At 49.0% G+C, this 25,729-nt stretch overlaps 1 protein-coding gene across 1 annotated transcript in view; it reads right to left on the bottom strand.

The window, feature by feature from the left end:
* Positions 1 to 25,432, bottom strand: part of SLC75A1 (solute carrier family 75 member 1) — a 161,992-nt gene extending 136,560 nt beyond the window's left edge. Inside the window, 3 exon segments of the mRNA XM_085642503.1 lie at positions 7,560 to 7,656; positions 11,011 to 11,203; positions 25,301 to 25,432. Of these exon segments, the coding sequence (XP_085498629.1) occupies positions 7,560 to 7,656; positions 11,011 to 11,203; positions 25,301 to 25,308 (298 nt within the window). The 5' untranslated portion in view covers positions 25,309 to 25,432.
* Positions 25,433 to 25,729: the final 297 nt, after the last annotated feature.

The following is a 25,729-nucleotide window of genomic DNA, read 5'->3' as shown; positions in this document are numbered from 1 at the left end:
GTCTTTTCTCGGTTCTTGATGATAATTATTCTGGCAAGCATCAGGCATAAGTCAAGGTACCTTTAAAGTGTACAAAGAGTTCAACAGAGCTTACGGTGACTGTTGTAGGGGTCGCTTAGTGCAGGTCTGTGCCTGCGTCGGCACAGGCGCCATCTGAGCATTCATCATTTGTGTGGGTCTCAGTTTTAAGTAAAAACCAGTTCCAACATGGGGCCTAATTTGTAAAGGCAGCCCGATGAAAAATCAATGTCCGTCAGGCCACGTGTGCTTTTGTTTTGGGTGCATCTGAGGAATATTAAAGATACGTTTACAGTTATGTCATGTTAGTCTGCTATGCGCTCTCTTGCAACAGTGCCTGCAATTTTTTTTTGTGTGTTAATTTCATAAAGTTTGCGATATAATTGCTTTTGAATTACCGATAATCATATATGAAAATGAATTGTTTCCTGTTATCCATACAACCAACACATAAAATGCAAATTAACATTTCATAATGGGCACAAGATCTGAATGTTTTACAGAAGTCTTGTCTGATTTCCCACTATTTCACGTTTGGGCTTGGCAGACCTGTTTATTCCACCTGACCTCCTATACCCTCACGTAAACAGGGTTTCCAGTCCTGGCTGGAAGACACCAAAAGCAGTACCCAAACCATAAAATGTCAACAGCAAACGCACACTATGAAACCAATAAACCTCAAATGTGAGCGCTGCATCTTTGTCTGCTGGGACTGCTTGCAGTACACTTTTGTTACACCTCCTCGAGGTACAAGGTACATGTAGCTTGAATACTGAAACATTCAAGCAGAGTTTCTCCCAAAATAAAGAAGAGTGAGGCATTTCCTAACTCGACTTGTATCTGGCGCTGTGGGCGCGCCACGGCTGCAGCATATGCTCAGCTGAGCTGGTCTTATCACTTCCCAGGAAAGCGGGGGCGCGCTCCCGGCTCGCTCTGTAAACAGAGAGAGGCGCGAGAGGCGCGGACGCATGAGCAGCGGCATTCCTGGGCAGGGCGGACTTACACTCCCTCGCAAGTTAAGAAGTTACGTATTGAAGTGTTTTGCTTTAGCAGGATAATGAAGGTGTTCGGAGACTGACACGCTCTTGGAGGGAGCAAAACGGAGAGTGGGTGTGAGGGGGAGGGAAGAAAACAAAAATGCACACTGGAAAGAGCTCGAAAACATATGCGCTTTGATGAAGTGCTGGAACAAAAAAAAGGGGGAAAATAGTTCCCTTAAAGTGAGCAGTGAATGGACACAACTAAATTGGCAATGCTCCAGGGGAGGGACAGCCACAAAATATATGAGGCAAGCCATCGAATAGGAATGAGCGGGACAGTAAAGCCAATCAATGGCAGCCAATGATCGTGCTCCAAGCCCCTCTATGTTCTAGGTAAGACCCACAATATGTATTTTGCAACCAGGCAGCTGTGCCGTCCGATAGGCTCAACCTAAAAAGTAAAGATTTGAGGGGTTTACCCCTCAAAAGAGAAACACCTTTTTTGAGGGGGTTTTACCCTCATTAAAAGAAACATAGTAAAACATATAGATAATTAAATCTATATTAAAATATATTTAAAAAAAATATACATATATGTACTTATTTAAAATTGAATACACAAAGAAACATTTATAAAAATAGACAATATTAATTGTAAAAGTGCCTGCAAGGTTGTGATGTAAAGGTACTCCCGATGCAGTTACTCTTCATGAAAAACAATTATAAACTAGAAAACCGCACAAGATTCAAACCTCAATATATTGTGATTGAGTAGAAGAAACAAATTGCATACCAAATGCTTGCCCTTCCACGGATATCTATGTCTGCACTGTCAGGGCCGGAGTGGAAATTCCGGGCACCAGACAATCCCCTGGTAGGCTGGATGGGGTGGGGGCCGGTTTTGTGACAGGGGGCTGGTTTTGTTGCTGGGGACAATTTGGACTCCAATTCGGCCCCAGCAACAAAACCGGCCCCCGTCACAAAACGGACCCTCCCTGACCTAACTAAAGCAAACAAGCACAATCAACTATCTGCATAAAATGCAGCTGCTGCTCCGTGAGTGACCCGATTTTATTTAGGCTATTATTATTTATTGAAAATCCACCACCTGGCTGGCTGCCTGCACCATGCGCAGTGAGGTCTACTACTCTTCGCCGCCGCGTCTGCGTGCCGCGGTACAGTTCACCCTTAGGGAAGTTAGGGTGGGGTCTCTGGACTCAAGTTCATGCGCATTGGGGGTCGCGCAATAACAAGTGCACGTGACTGCGAGGCGAAGTCAAGGAGGCAGGCAGGCATCTGGCAGGAGAGACGAGTCGACTGAGAAAGTGAAAGAGGCTGGAGGCACCCACCCTATAATTTAATTATTTCTAGCCTGCGCCCGTGCCTGCTGCCCGGCGCCCACAGGTGAGTCTACTCTCCTCTCCTGAGTGTCCGTCCAGAGAGACAGACAGTCCTGGTTTGCATGCAAATCCTTATCTCACCCTGATTATGGCACTGTCTGGGAGCGTCGCGCCTGGGCCGGAATTAAAAGCAAAAGCCTGGTTAGGCCCCGGCCCGGTTCCACGACCGCAGGGTGGATTAAGGATTTGTTGTGAGCAGGGGCCTGCTGGCGGAGCGAGGTGGTGGTGGTGGTTGAGAGGCTATGCCTATGAGCCTCATACTATGAGGTCGGGGCGATCGGCACGCACAGCAGATGCCAGATCATATATGCAATGCTAGGTTACTAGTGTTACACATCGGTCCACCCCGATCCATGGCAGGGGTAAATCTTTTGTCGCGTCGCCTCCCATTTATCTGGGACCAGCCAGCCAGCAATTCGCATCAGTCGTGTGTTTTTAACCTGCATTATCCTCCGAGCGCACCCGCATTGAGTCTGACCAGTGGTCGAAGTGGGCGGGAGCGGCAGGGCATGGGCCGGTGTGCCCCTACTTCTTTAATTTGATCGAGTCCGTTCCCCTACTTTCTTATTTTAAGCATGCCTCCCGGACGGCCGAAATCGCCAAGGCCGATGGTTCAGGCTCGGCTTTTGGGGACGGGCGAAACAGGCAGAAAAGGAAAAGGACGGTCTTTTCCTTCCTGCCCAAAGAAGACGACAGTGTCCAGTTCTCCTGCTGCTGGCAGCTGCCCCCCCCTTTGTTCCCCCTCTTCCTAGTAGTTGACATGCCTTTCACCCTTTGCGGAGTCTTTCGTAGACATCTAAATCAGATTATTATGTATTTATATGTGAAACACTTCAAACATGAGGACCCACATTCATCCAAAATCGGTCAAATTACGCACACAGTTGGATCATATGCTACAGCATTTACACATATTGCTTCTATCAAACATTACACCTCCTATGATCAAAGCATAGCCTGTGAAAGCCTTGGTCAATTTAGAAAGCTAACAATTTTTGGGAGTCGAATTTGACCTTGTAATGATTATCGTTACTGAACCTGCTACTCAGAATCACTCCAAGTAATTCAGGATTACGACTACCTTTGACTCGAACAATACCAACTGTCTACTGCAGATGTGCCTCCAAGCATGCAACAGAACTGGCGGAAACAATCCTCAACTATGACATTGATATTGCATTCATCACAGAGACTTTGGCTTAATGAATCAACCTACCTGATCCTCGACTTACTAGTTCCTCCTGGATTCTCAATCATCAAAAAAGACAGAATCGACCAAATAGGCGGGGGCTTAGCCATTAGCCACAAGAATACCATCACAATGGTGGAATCTGTCTCCTGCACTTCCAGCACCTTTGAATATCTCAACACTTCTATACGGCTGAAAAACAATAAGTCAACAAACTGCCACCTTCTCTACCACCCCCCCAGGCAACACTCGCCCCTTCCTCGAACACCTATCAGATCTGGTAACTCACTGTACACTGTCAGATGCCAACAACCTAATCCTAGGCGATTTCAACCTCCCCTGGAATGATGAATCAAACACCCAAATCCAATCCTTAAAAGAACTCTTACTCGAGCACAACCTCAACCAACACTGCAAAGGACAAACCCACAACAGAGGCTCAACCCTTGACGCCATTATAGCCCAAGAGAAAACGATAACCATCAACAACATCCTCCCAGTTGATTGGTCAGACCACCGTATCATCCTGTTCCACTTACACCTGGAAGAATCATACCCCATCCATACTAAAAAAAACCTTCAGTGGTCCACAAACCTAAGCCAAGCTTTCCTAGCTGAGCTGGAACAAAAAATGATCTCTAGCCTTCCACCTAAATCAGGCGACCTCTCAACGATCGAACTCAACCCACTTCGATGACAGCCGTCCTAGACCAAGTAGCTCCTCTGAAACTAAAAAAAGATTAGAGACATCCATTCGAGATCCTGGCTCACCAAGGATCTCAACTCAGAAAGACGACAACTCAGAGCGGCAGAAAGACTCTGGCGAGTCAACCCTTCCTCAACTCACCTCCACCGACTCAGAGTAGAACGCGGAACATACAAAAGACACATCATTAAAGAAAAAGCATCCTTTTTCTGCAGCGCCCTTGACAATGCAATAAATGGTCCAAAAAACCTTTTCAACATCATAAAAAAAAAAAACATACTTCGAAACCTCCTGCTAAAGCCCCTCAGGGCTACAAAGAACGCTGCGATAAATTCGCTAATTCTTTGATGAGAAAATCACGTTCATCGTGTCCTCCCTCGATAGCCTCACACAAGCGCCTGACTCCAGAGTAGAAATCCCCCTCCCTGAGACTAAGGAGGGCAACCAAACCCCAGGATCCCCCTTTACCCTAAATTGCTGGACAGCATTTAAGCCACTCTCAGAAATGGACATCTCCAAACTAATTGCAAACTCAAAACCCTCCTCCCACTTTGCAGACCCCCTCCGGCCTCCATGGCCGGGAGGGGGTCTGTAAAGTCATGTCATTTCACCCCTCTGAACGATGATAATAAACAGCTCGTTAAACACGGGGGTCATGCCAGACTGCCTAAAACTTGGCCAAGTCTCTCCCCTACTGAAAAAAAAACAGGCCTAGACCCAGAGGACCTTAACAACTTCAGGCCTATCTCAAACCTGCCCTTCCTGGTCAAAATCCTCGAGAAATGTGTCCTACTCCAACTCAACCAGCACATCGACACAAACAATCTCTTGGACTCTCACCAATCAGGCTTTAGAAAGGGCTGCAGCACAGAGACGGCCTTACTAAATATAGCAGACGACATCCACAAATGTATGGATGCCGGTCGCTGCTGCCAGCTCATCCTCCTAGACTTATCCGCGGCCTTCGACACATTGGACCACAAACTTCTTCTCAACACACTAAAACAACGGATCAGAGCAGACGGCATGGTGCTGAAATGGTTCACCTCTTTCTTCCACAACCGTTCTCAACAAATCAAAATTAATTACGCAATCTCCGATACCTCCACTATAATCAGAGGTGTCCCTCAGGGCTCAGTCCTCTCACTTACTCTCATCAATATCTACATGGAACCCCTCACTACCATAATTAATCAAGCCAACATCATCTACCACCTATACGCAGATGACATCCAGCTCGACCTGGAAGTCTCCTCCCCCAGAAGACATACGCCGTCTCAACGATAGCCAGTTTAAAAATTTTTTGGGGGTATCACACAACCACCTAAAACCTAACCAAGACAGGACGGAAATCCTTCTCCTCTCTAACGACGGACAACCCACCATGTCCAAGATTGGATTAAGCGTATGGACTCCCTAAACTTCGACTGTACCCTGACCAGCTCCGCCAAGTCGCTGGGCATCTTTCTGGACCCTAACCTGAACATGCGCTCGCACATAAAGGCTGACGCTAGGAGTGCCCACTACAAACTAAAACTACTCAACAAAATCAAGCCCTTCCTCCCGCCTAATGATCTCAAGACCGCAACGCAAGCCCAGGTTCTATCCAGACTAGACTACGGAAACGCTACCCTCACAGGCACAGCAAAATCTCACCTAGCCCGCATGAGAACTTCAAACGTAGCAGCAAGGATTGTCACTGGAGCAAAAAGGCACGATCATATCTCACCCTCCCTGAAAAACCTCAAATGGCTCCCCACTGAAGCTCGCTGCCAGTTCAAAACTGCCTCTCTCTCACCCACAAAGTCCTTCAAACTGGCAAACCAGTCTACCTTGCAGCCAAGCTCACCAAGGCAGGCCAGGCAAGAAACCTGAGGAGCACCGACAACCTACTTCTCATCCCACCAAAGAGACACAAACAAAAAGCCCTGGCGTGCTCAGTTTTGGGAAATGCCCCCAAAATCTGGAACTCCCTACCAGCAGCTCTCAGAACCAACCCCTCCTTCGTGACCTTCAAAAAAAACCAAAAAACTTAAGGATCTCCTCCTCCCGCATCACCTTTAACCTTCGGACCAATACACCATATTACCTTCCCAAAGGCTCTCCATGTTGCTCCGTCTGCTCTCTCTTATTTGCCTGTGTACATGTTGTAAAGCGCTCCGATACCCTCGGGTCTTGTCAGCGCTATATAAAACTCTAAATAAATAACCTAAATAAATAAATAGTGCTGTGCTACTTCACAAACACTTTCTTGATTTCCAGACAAATTATTCACGCAAATGTATGAGAAATTAAAGTTCTGGCCACTCCTGCAAGCATCATACAATAGGGCTTACACGGGGTCAAACAGACAGTGAATAAGAAAGGTTATTTTCCTTCAATTACAACAGTGGTTATTATTATGGGGGATGGTACTAACAAAAACAACACACAAGCGTTTCTGCAGATTTGCCAAGGTAAATTATACCAGATTGAATCAGGAGCATTTTATTAAGAGGAAACATTTTGTCGAATGGTGTGGTAATGCCCTGCAGGTCAAGAAACCTTCATTGGAATGTCCCCTTTGTGTGTGAAGATCAACATTTTCATTAGCTGCCAGTAAAACATCCTTGTATGTGCCCACTTTCAAAAGAATATTTTATTGATGGGCATTTGACATTAACTCATTTGATTTGCACTAATAGTTAGTTTTGCGACTCATGCATTTATCTTACTCCTGCAGGAATGATTAGTCTATTAATACTGTAAGTGCTTCAGGGAGGAGGTTTCCTTTGGAGAATCGGCCACTAGGTCAGGTCGGGTACTTCGCATTGCCCACAGAACAGAGGAAAGACTGTGGATGAGTGCGTGGGTGAAGGGGGCACCGATGGATTCTTTCCACGCAGTCATTCTAGGCATGTGCTTTTCCGTGAGAACTCTGGAGCGAATAATTAAACCAAGACAGTCTAAATTACTCGCAACTTAACATTTCTTATGCATTTCACACTTAAGTAGACCAATTATGTTAATAAGTAACCTAAGTGGCAAAAGTAGTCAAATAAGTAGGCAATAAAACAGCCTAAAAGGTGACAGTCTGTTGAGCTTGGCAGGAATGGAAAAGGTGAATGCTTCACAAAAGAAATCCGAGATTACCAATATTTTCCCAGACAAATCCTTCGAAGATTAGGGCACAGATTCATCATTTGCTGCTTTCGGTAGTAAACAGTTTTATATAAATCGATGCCAGGCACACACAAAAAAAAAACCATGAGAGCTTTGAAGCCTACCTCCAAGCAAGACGGAGTTATAGCGCCTCTCCTGGGGTACTCCTACTGTGGCTCCAAACCAGTCCACTGTGGTCTGTAGTGACTGGAAGAAGCTGTCCTGAGGAGAGAGAAACCAAAAGTTTGGAGAGGGTCATTCGTGGAACATTCTTTGCCATGATAAAAGAATGTGCAAGCAAACTTACAGATGCACAATACTCCTGAAACCAGGAATTCATTTTATCAAAAGATTTAAATTTATCATCTTTAATGAAAAGGTTTCTCTTGAGTTAAACGCATACTCCGTGGATAATTTGTGTTTAGCATTACGCTTAATTCTTCTACCAGAAGTTTTAGAACATCGAGTCATCAAACATTTATAACTTCCACTGAACAACAATGTAATAATGCATGGTGTCCAGGACTGGGTAGCCGATGAATTAAATTAATTAATAAAATGTCTGCCGTTCATCCAGAGATTAGATCAATTGCTCTTGAATCCCTACCCAGTTCTGTCCCGGATTAACACTCCCAACATTCAGCGGTCCAACAGCCGATTGTAAACCAATAAAGGCTACAGAATAGTCAACGTCACCACATCGATCTCTTATACCAAATATGGACACATCTGGGCGAGGTCTCAATTATAATACAACAGCCTTATTAGTCCACAGAATTTAACCACTCTAACCATCATCGACAGCCATAAAACGACTGACGAGATCAACTGCTTACTGCAAGTCACTATAGAACTCCCACGTAGTCCACCCCTGCAGGTCTGTGCTAGCTACATACTATGACCACTTCCTGACATCATTCAATGACATTCATAGGAATAAGAACCGTACATCTAGCCTTGTCGATCTCTCACCCCATCACCTTCCACCCATACCTGCTCGGGTCCATAAGACCTCAGAAAAGACAACCCAATGTACTAACCATCAAAGAGAACTGTAACGTAACAGACAAAGGCACCATAAGGAGGCTTGCAGTGACTGTCAAGACTGCCAGCAGTCTACGAAACCTAAAATTCCCACCCGTCTCTCACACCTCACCCCATCTGCCCATTACAACGCTAACGACTGCGTTTTATAGCATGATAACCGCACCTCGTGGTCATCATGCATGACATGAAAACCCTCCCCACACACACAGGAACAAAACAAGGACAACAGCCTTCCTACCACATACCGTGCACGCCATAGCAAGCGTTTCGGCGCCCCTCATAGGGTAAATGCTACATAAATATTGTGTAGGTGTGTCATTACTCTAGCGAATGTCCCAGACTGTCAAAGCCCAATAAACAGCAGTATTGATGACTACTAGAACATTTGACAATCCTCCTGTGTGTGTTAACAAATATTTTAATATTCTGGACCTAAAAGTTATACTTTTGTTTGGTTATGCTGATAAAAAAATATGGAGAAGGAGAGCGTGTTTATAAATAAAAATAAATCATCCCCTGAGTAACTTTGCTTCGTTGATGGCAGCAACGAAGGCTCTAAAGAAAGATTTTTTAATTACCTTTTCTGACATGGTGCACACTCACCGGCCATTCATAAAATGACCACCCGAAGCGAAGCGTCAATGAGCTTCGAATTAGAAAGCGCCAAGAGTATGAATCGTGCAACAGAACAGGATCATAATGTGTTATATGCATTAATCGCTGAAACGAACAGAGGAACCACGCGAGAGGGTATGGAGATAAAGGGGAGGGGGTGAAAAAAGTGATATTAGAGAATTGTTCATATTTGATGACAATTTTTTAGCAAAAGGAACATATAAGCAGTAACAGGGTTAAAAGAGGTTTGTGACAGGGCTGCCATCATAGATATTTATCATGTATTTATTTTAAAATGTATTAAGCGCTAAACCTAACCTAGTAGAGTAGCAGAGTCCTGCACACACATTACAATAATGCGCAATAGAGTGAAAAACTATAAAGGGATTTTATAGGAAAAACAAGGTCAGAGGCACAAGTTCTTCAACAGGGTTGAACTAGGGTTGGCATCGATATACTTCCCTAATAACATGCCAGGCCTTCATCTCCCCAGGGGTGGTAACAGAGAAGCTCTTAACAGAAAACGTGGAGCATATCGAAGAGTGCTTGAGACGGAAGCGTTTTTACGGCGAAGATGTCATGGACCATAATGAAAACAAGTAAATTGGCCCACAGCACTGTGATTTGTTAGTAAAAACCATACGTAACTCGTGAGCAGTTGTCCGGTGCCACTGCACCTGCTGCACGCCAGCCTTCATATAGGCAGGATGGCACACTTTGCGAAGCAAAGAGAGACTTTTGACCAGACCGTTCCCAACAGGGGCGTAGCTTCCATCGGTGTAGCAGGTTCAGTGCAACCGGGGTACAGAGGTCTGAGGGGCCCACTGAACCCTGATTATTGCTCTATTTGATCATATAAACAGTAGGTAGTTGGTACATTTGCTTCCTTGCACTACAGCCAGGGCTGGCACTTGGCGGTGCGACCGCACCGGGAGCTGACATCGGGTGGGGGCGTCGTGTTTGAAGTATATTATGGTTTCAAAAGCACCTGCTGCCGCGTTCCTGGCATCAGACAATTTTCAGGCAACAATAAAAATGGCAAGATAACTGTGGTGATTAATGTTCTTCCTAGAGAGAGATCAGAGTTTTGTCTAGTGGAGGTTTTGACTCATGGTAATGTAGCGCAGGGGGGGTAATATGCCAGCTGCAAAGAACGTGTACCATGCAGATCACAACGTGCCCATAATGCAAATAGGTCAGTGGGTTACTGCTTTTGTCTGAGATCCTTTGTTAAGTACAGTTAAAATCCTGACAGAAGAATGAGCTATTAACCAGCATCAAAGAGCGGCATGCAAACTGAAAGGTATAGATTAACGCGTTATGATTTTTTTCCCCCCAGTCTTTCATTATCCTAAGGTTGGGAAAGGGGTTCATTTTGATAGAAATCAATTCTGATTATTAAAGAGAACCCCCAATCGTGGTGTTACGTTTTATCTTCTGAGTTTGTGCTTCTCCAGACCAAGCACTCAAACTATACTGCCTATCAGCATGGATGACATATGACTCCTACACCTTGTAGTCATCCGTCTCAAGTAACATTTCCTATACGCTGATATACGTCCTATGATTGATTGTCTCTGTGTAGTGGGTGATGTAAAGTGCTCCGATACCCAACACTGGTATGAGTGACGCTATAAAACGAATGAAATGCATCTGAGACAGAGCAGTTATGGAGACTTGAGGGGCTCTGTTAAAGGGTGGTAGTGAGGGAATCCGTGGAGGAGGTGGTCATGGGGGGCGCCAACAACCACTGCCGCACTGGGTGCCACCAACGCTAAAGCCGGCCGCGACTACGGCCCCTGGCACACTGGCTAGGCTATCGGCCCTAGGACAAATGAGGCTCGCGCGCCCCTCCCCCCGCGCCAGTGTAAAGACCTCGAGCCACAGGTGGAAGGAACGCAGCGCGTGACTCACCTCAGCCTTGCCGTAGTGATCCAGGAGCGAGGGAAGCAGCGGCAGGATCAGGGTGAACCCCAGCAGGTCGATGAGCAGCGCCAGGAACACCACGGTGGTCACGCGGCCGGAGCCCTCCTCGCCCAGGGGCTCGCGGGCCTTCCTCCCCTCCGCCGGCGCCATGCTCCTCTGCATTGTCCTGCACAGCCGTCTCCTGTAACAGCAGCACCACACTCGTCATCAGCTTTTTATGCTCCCCAGGGACCCTCCTTTCAACAGAATAAACTGTAACACTTCCTCACCCTTGCTTCCTCTTCGTATTGTGCAAGTGGCTGGGGTTTCACACGCGGGAGGTGGGGTGGGGGGGGGGGTAAGGGCAACCGTCGCCTGTAACCTTGTTACTTCATGGCTCTGTGGTACACTTGGATTTGTCTAAGGAAAGGGGGTGCTGCGCGTCGTTGCTTTTTTTTCCCCCCTCTTACAGTTTACAGACTGCCGAGGGAGCTTGGAGTTATGATAAGCGTTTGCATTACACTGGTAAACATTTGCATATTTGATACAAGAAAAAAGAAACAGAAAGGGCAACACGGAAATGTCTTCGGTGTATTAAACAGTTTTAAAGAACGCAATGACTGGCACCTCACACAACAGACTAACTAGAAATACATTTCTGATAAAATGATAAAACTGTCCAAAGTGTCCATCCTAAAGGGGCCCAGCTCAGCGCAGAGCCAGCCCCTGCTAAAATACCGCCATGGGCGAAGGGAAATCTGGCGCCCTTGCTGATCCTCCTAGTGAACACAACGAGGCAGCACGGGCCCCCGTCAGTGTTCACGGCTCAGTCCCTGGATGAGCAGTGAACGGTCCCTGAACACAAACCCCTCCAGCCCTCCCTCTGCTCACCTACATCGCCCAGAGCTTCGTTGCCTCACGCGGACAAGGGTGTTGTATGTGTGTCAGCAGTGATGAGAAGGTGAAGGAAGGCGGCCAATAGGGTGCGAAAAACATGGCCTATGGTATGATAATGAAGGACAACTTTAGACTAGCAAACCTGACAGAGAAACGAGCAAGATGAGATGGGCGCTGCTGTTTGTACAACCTTAATGACCGGTTACTCACCGGTAATATTCATTACTCCGAGTCGTAGCCCTCCCCGTCCCAGTCCTAACCACATGAGCATAGCTCCTCCCACCAGAAACTCCCAAGCAACTTAAAACCCATCCCTTCCCTCCAGGCCACACCCATACCCTGAGGCATATAACTCCGTGACCCGCCAGTCCCCATCCTGTACCAACCAAGCACAAGAAGCCGAACAGGGAGGGAGGGATGGATGGGAACCTGGACTGGGACGGGGAGGGCTACGACTCGGAGTAATGAATATTACCGGTGAGTAACCGGTCATTACCTCCTCGTCAGCCCTCCCCGTCCCAGTCCTAACCACATGAGCAGATACCAAAGCAAGAATCGGCTTCACTCAGTAGAAAAAACAGACTTTTATATTCACAGAAAAGTCACACCACCGGAGCAGAACGCAACACAGCGTCCCCAAACCCAGCAGAATCAGTCCCCCCTACCACCAAACGATAATGGGACATAAACGTGTGAGGAGAACTCCAGGTAGCAGCCCTGCAGATCTCGGCCATGGAAGACCCTTGAAAACAAGCCCAGGAAGCGGCCACCCCCGAGTCGACCTCCCCTGAACAGAACCAGGAGCCAACGCCCCACAGGCCTCATACGCAGCACCCACAGCCCACCGCAGCCAACGACTGAGGGTAGCCCCAGAAGGCTTCAGACCTTGACCAGCCAGCCCAAAGGACACAAAAAGAGATTCCACCTTACGAAAAGGCGCAGTACGCATCAAATAGATCTCCAGAGCCCTCCGAACGTCCAAACAGTGCAGCCGCACCTCCACCTCCGAAAGAGGACCAGGACAAAAAACAGGCAACACCAGATCCAAAGAGCAGTGAAAAGAGGAAGGGATCTTGGGAACAAAGGAAGGATCAGGCCGCAAAACCACCCGATCAGGAAAAAAACGTAAAAAAGGGATCGAACAAAGCAAGGAGCCCAACTCCCCAATCCGCCGAGCCGAGGTAATAGCCACAAGGAACAGCACCTTGATAGTCAGAAACCTCAAAGACACCTCATGCAGAGGCTCAAAGGGAGCCACCTGCAAAGCCCCCAAAACCAGAGGCAGATCCCAACTAGGAGCAAAGGACCGAATGACAGGCTTCTGAAGGAAACAACTCTGCAACAAGCGGGACACCAGGGGAACCACCGAGTCACAGACTGAACCCCGAAAGGCCCGGACAGCAGCCCACTGAGCCCTCAGGGAGGACACAGCGAGACCAAAGTCAAACCCGTCCTTCAAAAACTCCAAGACATGCACCGGATCCACCTCCAACGCAGACCACCCACGCGCCTCACACCAAGACTGAAAAGAAACCCAATGCCGGGCATAGGACTTGAGAGTCGAAGGGCGCCTGGACCGCTGAATAAATTCCGCCACAGAAGGAGAACACCCCAAAGCCACAAGGTTCATCCTCTCAACAGCCAACCCGCCAATCGCAGGCGGACCAGACATTTTCGAGACAGAGGGGGAAATGACAAGGGACCACCGGCAACCTCCAGCAAGGCCCCACCGCCAACTTCAATAACAGAGGGAACCAAGGCCTCCTGGACCAATCCGGAGCCACCAGGAGCACTGAAGCCCGATCCAGCTTGACCTTCAGGAGAACACGCGGAAGCAGAGCAATAGGGGGAAAGGCATACATCAGGCCCCCCTCCCACCGGAAGGACTGGGCATCCACCCTCCAAACCGCCGCAGAGCGAACCAGAGAACAATACCTCTCCCTCAAGGCGTTCCCCGGAGCGGCAAACAGGTCCACCACCGGGATCCCGAACCGAGCCATCAGGCAACCAAACACATCCTGCGTCAGGCACATGTCCGACAGGGAGGGAAACACCCTGCTCAGGCGATCCGCCTCCGTGTTCAAAATCCCCGGTAGATTTAAAGCCCTCAGAGACAGCAAGTGAGACTCCGCCCAAAGGCCGATACGTCGCGCCAACAAATTGAGGGAAGCCACCTTCGCGCTCCCCTGGCGGTTGATATAACACACCACCACCGTGTTGTCTGACCGTACCATCACATCCCTCTGGAGGACCCAAGGCAGAAAATGAGTCAACGTCAACTGAACCGCCTTCAACTCCCTCCAATTCGAGGACATTCCCGCCTCCGGCACAGACCAGAGACCCTGCACCGACTCCTGACTCAAGACCGCACCCCAACCCACTTCGCTGGCATCGGTCGTCAGGACCAACCTCTCCTGGGACACAAAGGGCGAGCCCTGTAAGAGGTTCCAATCCACCAGCCACCAGGACAACTCTCGGGCGATGGACACACCCCCCAGTATCAACCGTTCGTAATTCAGAGAGGCCGGATCCCAATGCCCCAGAAGATGATTCACTAGGGGGTACAAGTGTAAACGGGCCCAAGGAACAATCATTACAGTAGCGGACATTAGCCCCTGCACACGCAACCACTGGCGAGCCGTGGAAGACTGAGCCCCCAACACCTTCCTCAGCTCGTGCATAAGAGTCAATCTGCGTGGTTCCGACAGGAAGACCTTTCCCAACCTGGTGTTGAACACCCCCCAATGAACAGCAGTTCCCGAGTGGGGTGAAGATGGGACTTCTCCAAGTTCAGAATCCACCCGAACTGTTGAAGGAGACTGCAAACCTCCAGGGATTGTGCCTGAGCCTGAAGGAAAGAAGAGGAAGAAATCAACCAATCGTCCAAGTAAGGGAACACCTGTATACCCCGAGCATGCAACAAACCCACCAAGGGAGCCAACACCTTAGTAAACACCCTTGGAGAGGCAGACAGGCCAAACGGTAATACCTGGAACTGGTAATGATCCACCCCCACACAGAAACGCAGGAACCTCTGCGAATCCGCGTGCACTGGCACATCAAAATAAGCGTCCCGGTGATCGAGAGAAGTCAGGAAATCCCCCACCGACAGGAAGGGAAGAATCAACTGTAGAGTCACCATTTTGAAGGACCGATGAGGGATACATAAGTTCACCACCTTCAGATCTAGCACAGGACGGAAGTCCCCATTTGGCTTCTGGATCAAGAACAGGATTGAGTAAACCCCCCGACCCCTTTGACTCACAGGCACCTTCACCACAGCCCCCTTGGACACCAAGTCCCGAACTCCGTCCAACAGAGAACGGCATCTCGCCGGAGACCTGGGAACAGGGGTAGACCTGAACACATCCACCGGAGGAGTTCCAAATTCTATCCTGTAGCCCAGCCGGACCACCTGCAGGACCCACTGGTCCCGAACGAACTCCTCCCAGACTGGAAAGAAAGAAGTGAGGCGACCCCCAACCGGCATCCCCATCATCACATAGTCACGACTTGGAGGGACCTGCCGAAGAGGAAGCACCCTGTTGACCCCGACACTTGTGGAAGGAAGGGACACCCCGGCCACGTCCCCTACCATGAAAGGGCTGGGCCGCCATTTTAGACTGAAACGCCTGCCCAAAAGCCCGCTTATAACCCGCAAACTTCCCCTTCTGAGAAGAGCGGACCGGAGCCAACAATTTCTTGTCCTCCGCTGTCTTCTTTATCCAAGCCTCCAACGGCTCCCCAAACAGCTTAGAGCCCGTGAAGGGAATCTTCATTACGGCTGCCTTCTGAGCAGCCTCCGCCTCCGCCTTCCAAGTCTTAAGCCACAACTGCCTCCTAGCAGCAACCGAGGCACCAGCAGCCGCCGCTGCAGTGCTAAGGGAGTCAAAGGACAAATCCGCCAAGTAACACAACTGTTGTTCCAACATGGACAAAGACTCCGAGGGATCCTCATCCTGCATGAGCTGCGCAGAAATACCCTGACAGTCTTTAAGAAGCGACTGAACAAGATAGCTGGTGTAAGCCGCAGACCGAACTGCAAGATTAGAGGCAGCAAAGGACCGCTTCAAGGCCCCTTCAACACGCTTGTCCCCAGGATCAGAAGGAACCGCATCCTCAGACACCACCAGGCTCTGAGATGCCATACCAGCAAGCAGGGAATCCACCTTCACCACCGCTGGAAATTCCTCGTGAATCCCTGCAAGGGATACCTCCTAGCCAGAAAGCGGGGAAAGGCATGTTTGTCAACATCCTTCCATTCCCCCTCCAGCACCCTCCGCACAGAAGAATGAATGGGGAGGCTTTCAGGTTCTTTCTTCAGGTAATTAGCGAAGAAGTCTTCAGACTCTCCACCCGCCACGGGACCAGGGAACCCCAAATTGTCCCGAACATGCTGCAGAACACAACGAAGGTCTGACCCCTGGACAAAACGACCCTTCACCTCCTCATCAGAGTCCATGTCTGGATCGACCTCCACCGAGGCATCCAATTTCTGTTTCTTAGGCCCCTTGGGATCACGAGCCACAAAGGCAGCCGCCACCGCCGCCTCAATCATCTTTTGAATATCCGCCAAGGAAGGAGCAGTGGAAGACCCAGCGACCACCACCTCATCCTCACAGCCGAGCTCACGTACGTCCGCACCTCTACCCTCCATGTTGTGAACATGAGAACAGAGAAACAGACCCCAAGAAATACCGAGCCCAACAAGGAAAAAAATCCCCAAAGGCCAACCAGGGAAAGCCCCACCGATCCCCAGCCAATCCCCAACAGGACTGAAGGCCGGCCCTAAAACCGGCCAATCAGAGACATCTACACATCCCATAAAAGGAAAGGACAGGACAGGGCCCAACCGTAAGGATACTAGGGAACCCAGAAGCCCCCGCACTAGGAACCAGCGAACAGAGGTAAGAAACACCACAAAGCCCCAGCAGAGCTGCAGGTGATTAGAGCCACAAAAACCCCATACGACCCCCACAGACAGCAGAGACAGACATGAGGACAGGGGAAACTCCTCCCCAGGGCTCCCACAACGCAGCTCTACCCAATCAGCAGGAGTAGAACACCCAACCCTGAAAGCCAGAGTCAAAGACCCGAGGAAGCGTGAAGCGGACTGCATAGCAGAAAAACGGCATCTGGAAACCGATCTGCCTATACCTCAACTGAAACGTAGTGGCTTGAATCAAATAGGAGACAAGTATCCCAACACCGTGCCCCCACTGACGAAATGGAGAAGCAAAAACCGCCACGCCCCCGGCGCGCAGAAAGGCAAGCCGCGCCTCACACACCTCCCCTCCCCCCTGGGCGATCCCGCTAGAGCAGGGAACGAACCCAGAAGAGAGGAGGCCGCAGCAGGGAGTCACCACCCCACACCAGGTAGTCCGGACCCCCCAACTCCATGGTCCCGCTAAAGCAGGGACTCAAAGCAAATGCCTCTCAATGTAAAAACCGGCACATAAGGGGTTTAAACGGGCGCTAAACATCCCGTTTCACACTCACCTGACAGGAGGCCAGTCCCAGCACCTTCTGTCACGTCGAAGTCCGCCCGGAAGTGAATCCGCAGAAAAACACAAACAGGATGTGGACTGGCGGGTCACGGAGTTATATGCCTCAGGGTATGGGTGTGGCCTGGAGGGAAGGGATGGGTTTTAAGTTGCTTGGGAGTTTCTGGTGGGAGGAGCTATGCTCATGTGGTTAGGACTGGGACGGGGAGGGCTGATGAGGAGGTAATGCACGCAGCTCCGTGTGCCTCTCAGAATATTGGCGCCCTGGGACGGCATCCAGCTCACTCCTGCCAAAAGCCAGGCCTGACTCAGAGACAAGAATGAGCTTTAAAAAAAAAAAAAAAAAAAAAAAAAAAAATTATATTTTTTTGTCAGCGTTTCGGGGGAACAACGGGGGGGAACTTGCTGAATAAAGCATTCATGCTTTAAAGAACACTGTCCCTGGATTTTGCTTGAGTGCTCTTCGATTTACACGTTTTTACGTGTTGGTTGTTTCATATATATATATTTTTTCACTTAAAAAACCATAGGTTTCACACACGTTATAGTTAGGAATTAGCATTTAAAAAACCTTGCAAATTCACTTAAAAAACCATAGGTTTCACACAGGTTATAGTTAGGTGGACATTTCACTCTTACAAAACCAATGAAATTCCCCCGTTATAGTTAGTTCAGATAACTATAACTCACGCGCCCACAATCCTCTGCTCATGACGTCACATATTACATCACTCATGACATGGTCAGTGGCATCACTCATGACATCATCCTTGTGATAGAGTGGCGGTCGCGCGAGTTATCTGTATATAGTATATATCTGAACTAACTATAACGGGGGAATTTCATTGGTTTTTTACGTATTTTTTGGGGGGGTTTTTCACCGTGCGTGCACGGTGCACGCACCCCCGCGATTTAAAAAAAGGCTAGGGGTCAGCAACTCTCTACCCTGCCCCCTTTTCACGTTCGCCACCTTCCTTTTTCACTCTCGCACTGAAAACAAACAAAATGGCGCCCGACACTTCCTGATTTCGACCGATTCGAACGTTGACTAACATGTAACCACCAATCAGAATTACGCTCGCGCACGTTAGGGTGCTCGCACGGTGCGCGCACCCTGCGTGCGTATAGATATTGATATGCTTTTAAATGCTATTTTCTCAGGAAATACTGAACAGATTTACACCAGACCTGCAAAAGGCACTTCCTTGACCTTATGGCTACCTCTCTGCCAAATTTCAAGTAATTCTGTTCAGGCGTTCGGGCTGTAGCTGCGTCTAAAGGTCCTATGGAAAAATGCATGGGGAAAACGCGTTTTGGGACCCCCCGTTTTTCTCGGCCCCCGCTTGACGTATCACCCCGAGACTTTCAGGGTAGGAGCTGAATGGAGCGCCCCATTAGTTTTGAAAATTTCGCGAGGATTCGTCAACCGGCGCCAAAGTTATTCAAAATAGAATTTTGAGATTTCCTATGGAAACACGGTCCTAACTATAACTATCTACTGGCGACCGCCAATAGATATATATATATATTTTTTTTCACTGAAAAAACCATAGGTTTCACACATGTTATAGTTAGTTGGACATTTCACTCGTAAAAAACCATTGAAATTCCCCAGTTATAGTTAGTTCAGCTAACTATAACGCGCGCCACCGCAATCCACTGCTGATGACATCTCATATTACATCACTCATGACATGGTCAGTGACATCACTGATGACATCTCAAATGACATCACTGATGACATCATCCAGTGAATATGTGTCTTTCTGAAAGACAAATATTTTTTATATATGTATATCTAAAGATTAATGGAAGAATAAATGGGTAAATAAGTGTCTAAATGGATTTTTTTTTTGTAAAATTAATTGTATAACAGACTTATTAACAGTATCTTGGTGAATACAGTGATGTAATATGCGACGTCATCAGCAGTGGATTGCGGTCGCACGAGTTATAGTTAGCTGAACTAACTATAACGGGGGAATTTCAATGGTTTTTTACGAGTGAAATGTCCAGCTAACTATAACGTGTGAAACCTATGGTTCTTTAAGTGAATTTGCAAGGTTTTTTAAATGCCAATTCCTAACTATAACGTGTGTGAAACCTATGGTTTTTTTAAGTGAATTTGTAAGGTTTTTAAATGCTAAGTTATGTATGTTTTATTATATTTTGTATATATTTATTTTACAATAAGCTACCCATGTATATAGTTATAGATGGACTGTATCCTGTAATATGGAATGGCTCGTTTAAAATGTTATTTTTTTAAGGTTTTTCACCGTGCGCGCACGGTGCGCACACCGTGCATGCACCCCGCGATTTTTTGGAAAAAAATATTAAATGTTTTTTTCACCCTTCGGGGTCCTTCAGGGACCCCCTGACAAAGGCTAGGGGTCAGGAACTCTCTACCCTGCCCCCTTTTCACGTTCTCCACCTTTCTTTTTCACGGTCACACACAAAACACACAAAATGGCGGCCGACACTTCCTGATTTCGACCGATTCGAATGTTGACTGACATGTAACCACCAATCAGAATTACGCTCGCGCACGTTATGGTGCGCGCACCGTGCGTGCTTATAGATATTTATGTACTTTTAACTGCAATTTTCTCAGGAACTACTGAACAGATTGACACCATATATGCAAAAGGCACATGCCTGACCTGAGGACTACCTCTTGCTGTACCTTCAACTAAAGGTCCTACGGGAAAATGCATGGGGAAAACGCGTTTTGGGACCCCCTTTTTTTCTCAGCCCCCGCTTGACGAATCACCCCGAGACTTTCAGGGTAGGAGCTGAGCGGAGCGCCCCATTAGTGTTGACAATTTCACGAGGATTCGTCAACCGGCGCCAAAGATATTCAAAATAGAATTTTCAGATTTCCTATGGAAATTCGGTCCTAACTATAACTATCTACTGGCGACTGCCAGTAGATATATAATATATATATATATATATACACATCCTTTCCAACAAAGCCCCTTCCGAACAGTTGGCACCCATGGAAAGTGGCAAACGCGCCAGCGGAGCGTGCTGGCAGTCTCCAATTGCACAATCCAAAGTTAAGTACGCTCTCAGGCAAGAAACCACACTTTCAATAGTGAATGCGACTAGATTTATTCCACAACGCGTTTCAACTGCATCCGCAGCCTTGATCACGTGAATATGGTGCAAAAACCCAAAACAAGTACTATGTATCAGCGGACATCGCGTCATGGGTACAGAACATAGGTAGCGACGTCCCCGGTACACAGGCTAGCGAAGCGTAGGCTGGAATGGCAGGGGCAGTGGGGCCTGGAGGATGCCTGGAGGGCGCAGCACCCAACACTGAGGGACTACTCATATTATTCGACACTGCATGACCTTCATGTTAGGTTGGACACTTTTCTAGGTTCCTCGACCGTGATACAATCAGTCGCGCACACCGAGTACTTAAACCGAACACTCTCCGATCATAATCCCTTGCTACTGACGCTGGACTGGGTGACTGAGATTTCGAAGGTCCCAACGTGGCAGCTAAGGCCTGAAACGCTGGGCGACCCGCCATACTGGGTGGCACTCGGGGACAGGATTGCCCAATACTTTGACGAGAACAATCAGTCCACAGCGCTTAGAGCGATAGAGTGGGACGCTTTCAAGGTTGCTGTCAGAGGGCATTGCATAGGGAAATATGCTGGGGTGAGGCGGACTCTGTTGGTGGACCTGGACAAGGCGGAGGGGACGTTGAGGGCGGCGGAGTTGGCGCGGCCTGGCCGCCCCGAGCGCCAAGAGGCGGTGAGTGAGGCGAGAGAGGCGGTGGCGGTTGAAGTGGAGAGGCTCCGCAGCTTTGACTACAAGAACTACCTGGTGAGGGCGCACGCGGAGGGGGACAAGGCGGGGACGCAACAAACGTAGCCAGCCGATCTTAGCACTGAACAGGGAGGGAGGAGGAGTGGTCACGGCTCAGATGGACATATTGGAGGGCTTTAGCACGTACTACGAGACGCTCTACACCAGCGTGCTCGAGGGACGGGAGGAGGAGATCGACGGCTTTTTAGAAGGACTGCAGCTGCCGCGACTTAACCGGGAGGACGCAGAGGCCTTGGGTGGAGATATCGACCTCGCGGAAATCAGAGGGGCAGTGAACTGAATGGCGCGGAATAAAACCCCGGGCCTCGACGGCCTGCCAATAGAATTTTATGGTAGATACTTGGACCAACTGGCCCCGCGGCTTCAGGAGGTGTATAGGGAGGCCAAGACGAGAGGTAGGCTGCCCCACTCTATGTGTGAGGCCCTGATGATCCCACTGCTGAAGCCAGGCAGGGACGGAAAGGACCCCGCTTCCTATAGGCCGCTGTCGATGCTGACGACGGACTATAAAATACTGAGCACCATTCTGGCGACCAGGCTGCTGAGGCACATGCCGAGACTAGTTCACAGGGACCAGTCGGGGTTTATCCCCGCGAGGAGCACCACTGCTAACATCCGACGCCTCGTCCGTCTGATGGGGGACCCGCAGGAGAACGCGCGAACGCCACTCGTCCTATCTGTAGATATTGAGAAGGCTTTCGATAGCCTGGAGTGGGGTTACCTATACAAAGCCATGCGGCGCTTCGGCCTTGGGGAGGGGTACATCGGTTGGACGAAGGTCCTATACGCCTCGGCGGTGGCGAGAGTGCGGGTGGGACCCCTGGTATCGCGCCAGTACTGCGTGGGTCGGGGCACCAGGCAGGGATGCTCGCTTTCTCCGCTTCTATTTGCACTGGCAGTGGAGCCCCTCGCGGCGGAGGCCAGAACAGGCGGTTACTACAGGGGGTTGGTTTATAGAGGGGCCCCGCAACTCATCTCATTATACGCGGACGATTTGCTCCTGTTCTTGGAGAATGCGGCGGAGGCACTGGACGGAGCGCAGCGGCTCCTTGCGCGATTTGGCAGGCTATCTGGTCTGCGAGTGAATTGGGCCAAGACCTGTTTATTCCCGTTGCGACGAGGCGAGCCGCGGCCGGCGGTCCGGCCATTGCTTCACTGGGAACCTGATTGCCTTAAATACCTCGGAGTACATATATACCACACTGCCGCGGATATGCTGGAAGGCAATGTGGGGCGCTGTATCCGAGCGCTGAAGGGCAGCATGTCCTTCTGGTCCACTCTCCCGCTCTCGGTAACGGGGCGTATCTCGCTGCTGAAAAGGATTGCGTTGCCGCGCCTCCTGTATTATTTCCGCACGCTGCCAGTGTGGATACCGGGCTCCGTTTTTCGCCAGCTGCGATCACTATTAGTCTCTTTCTTATGGAACACGGGACGGCGCAGAGTTGCGATGGCGACTCTGACCCGGCCAAAAGACGAGGGGGGCTTGGTGGTCCCTGACTTCGAGCTTTATTATTTGGCAGCGCAGTTGCAGATCTTTACGCAAGAAGTGGCAAGGGTGTACCGGGGGCCGGAGCAGGACAGGAAGGGGGGCACCCCCAGGCCTGTATTGGCGTATATCACGCTACAGCAGAGGCTGATCGTCAGAGACTTATCCCTGGAGGAGCAGACGTTCCGGCAATGCTGGAATCAGTCGCAGCGCCGGGCTGGGGTGCGGCGACCGTATGCGCCGGAGATCCCGCTGGGAATGGTAACTGCGCTTCCGCACGGCGGAGACTGGTCGGGATTGCAGGTGTGGGAGGAGGCGGGCCTCCAAATGCTGGGCGACCTATATGAGCGCTGATCCCTTACCAAGCGCTGCAAGAGCGATTCGACCTCCCAAGAGGAGACTACCTGATGCATGCGGCGGTGACGGGGGCGATGCAGGCGCATTGGGGAGAAGGGCTCTCGGAACCCGCTACATCCGCAGCCTGCCAGTACACCATGATGTCTGCTGGCACTTATAAGGCGGTGACGTGTTTGTACTCCAAGATGCTGCGCGAAACCCTGCGACCGCTGGCGGCGCTCAAGGCAAAATGGGAGCTGGATGTACAGACTGAGATCCCTGACACTACATGGGCGGGACTAGTGCGGAGGGCTAGGAAAAGCACCAGGAACGCACGCTTTCAGCTGATACATTTCTACATCCTCCACAGGGCCTACCTTACGCCGAGTAAACTTGGGAAGTACTTCGGTGTGGCAGATGCGGCGTGCCCTAGGTGTGGAATGGTGGGAGCGGAGCTCGGGCACATGCTGTGGGACTGCTCTCACCTGCGGGAATACTGGAGGGCGGTAGGCGAAACACTGGCAGCGGTGACAGACAGGGACTTGCAATACACCAAGGCGGTTTGTGTCCTACACTGGTTTCCTCACACACCCAAAAACAAGAACACCAGCAAATTTATCGACATGGGTCTACTGCTAGCCAAAAGGGAGGTGACGAGACTCTGGAAGTCGAAGGTGGGCCCCACACACGAGAGGTGGGCCAAGGAGCTACAGAAGTGGGCGGCGAGTGAAAACACGCTTAGATATCAACTAGCGACTCGTAGGGCCGATGACAGGGCGCTAGCGGCGGCCACAGCATGGGAGGGGTTGGTGCAGGCCCTGCGCAATGACGCGATGGAGGTGGACGAGACGCCATCTGACCCCGAGGGGGACCCCCCGGTGCATTCTACCCACACAAACACAGGGAATGGTTAAGTACTTCTGAAATATACCCCAGACTAAATCCTACGGCCGGGAACAGTCGCAGTCGCGGGCGAGGGGGCGCGGGTGGCGGGGAGGGAGGGAGGGCGGACAGGGATGGAGGAGGGGTAGTGCTGAAGGAGGGGGACGGGGGGGGGGGGGGAGGAAAAACTCTAAAGCGGAACGCAGATGCCCTCCTATGTTAGAGGCAAAAGTGTAGTTCACAATATAGTTCGGTGTTATGGTACCCTGAATGTCGCTGCCCGGCCTCCGGGATGTGGGCTCATGAGCTGTGTACGGCGGTCTACATGACCATGAGGAATGGGGCGCTGGGAGAAGCGATGCAGGAAAAGTAAGAATGTACACTGCTGATAATATTATTCTGCAATAAAAACGGTTTTAAAAAAAAAAAATGGGTACAGAACATAGAGATAGGACAATACTGTTCATATTTGGCGGCCATATTACAGTTTCAACTAATACTAATGATCCGTTTCTAAAATCATCATTTTACAAAGAAAGCCAAAAGTGTTTGCCATAGTCAATACATTTGTCATAAACATCATGTGAAAAGGCCAAAACTGGATAATTTATGTATTCTGTATAGTACATCTTGAAAGTAAGTAAGTAAGTGTCCATCATTGCGTCATCATTACAGACATAAGTTTTGAAAGCAGTAGGACAATGTTCTTCGAAATTAGGCAGCCATATTGGAATAACCAACCGCTACCTACTACTTGTTATCAGAAATCATCATAATCCAATGAGATAAGAAAGGAAATCTTATAGTAAGTGCATCTATCGTAACAAACATTGCACCAACATAGAAAAGACAAAACCTTGATAGCTAGTATTCTCGGTATAATACCTCATACACATTAGTGCGAAACGACATGAAAATGAGAAGTAGAGCGCTTCACAGGAATGGAACATAGAGAAAGAATAAATGACAAAGTGCTCTTGTCTGTGCAACCGTTAGCAACATTAAGGTACTTATCACCCCGAACATGGTCGGGAGCGCTGAGGTGAAAAGGTAGCTGTGACTTAATATCTAAGGATCCGCTTATATCACAATACAGCGAGCCAATGCTGAATCATTGCATATGTTTGAAGAAATCCAGTAACTGCTTATTATGGAAAAATGAACATCATAGTGATGATTGCAAAGTCTTCACAGCGTGCGTTCTCATTTAGTTCCTCTCACTACTGTGATTTGCCATTAAGATACCAAAATAATCAGTGCTGTGCCTAATCCACAATTGATAATCTTTACGGTATCACGTGTTTACACATATACTCCATATTGGTTCAAAAGGACTGTACAATACCATCTCATCCACCAGATAAAGGTCTTCAAAAATTAGATTAGAAAGGCAGTTTCATCTTGATGCCCTCTATTCAAGTTGCCAATAATACCAGTCCGCGATAACATCGTGCACACCAGTATCTCTAGTGATATCAAAAAGTGATGTCGAAGAAAAGGTTATGCAACCCGTGTAGTGAGTAGGTACCTTCCTTCTCTCCTGCAAAAGAAACAAAATAAGCAAAGTTAAAAATAGAGTAAAAGAATTAAAAACAGTTTCTAATGCACTTATTACATAGGGGAGGAGGCTCCTCAGTATATCAACTCACATTAGGTCAAATAGCAAACACAGGGAATCCGAAAAATCATCAGAGAGACAGAGTAGAAGAAATTTTTGGGAAAAAGAAGCAAGAGAATAGATCTACTCCTTTTTAAGATGTATCGAAAGTTCTTT

Source organism: Triturus cristatus, chromosome 2_2 (assembly GCF_964204655.1).
Source record: "Triturus cristatus chromosome 2_2, aTriCri1.1, whole genome shotgun sequence".
Classification (NCBI taxonomy): Eukaryota; Metazoa; Chordata; class Amphibia; order Caudata; family Salamandridae; genus Triturus; species Triturus cristatus.
The sequence above is the reverse complement of the archived record's forward strand: the minus strand, read 5'-3'. Positions and strand labels throughout refer to the sequence as shown.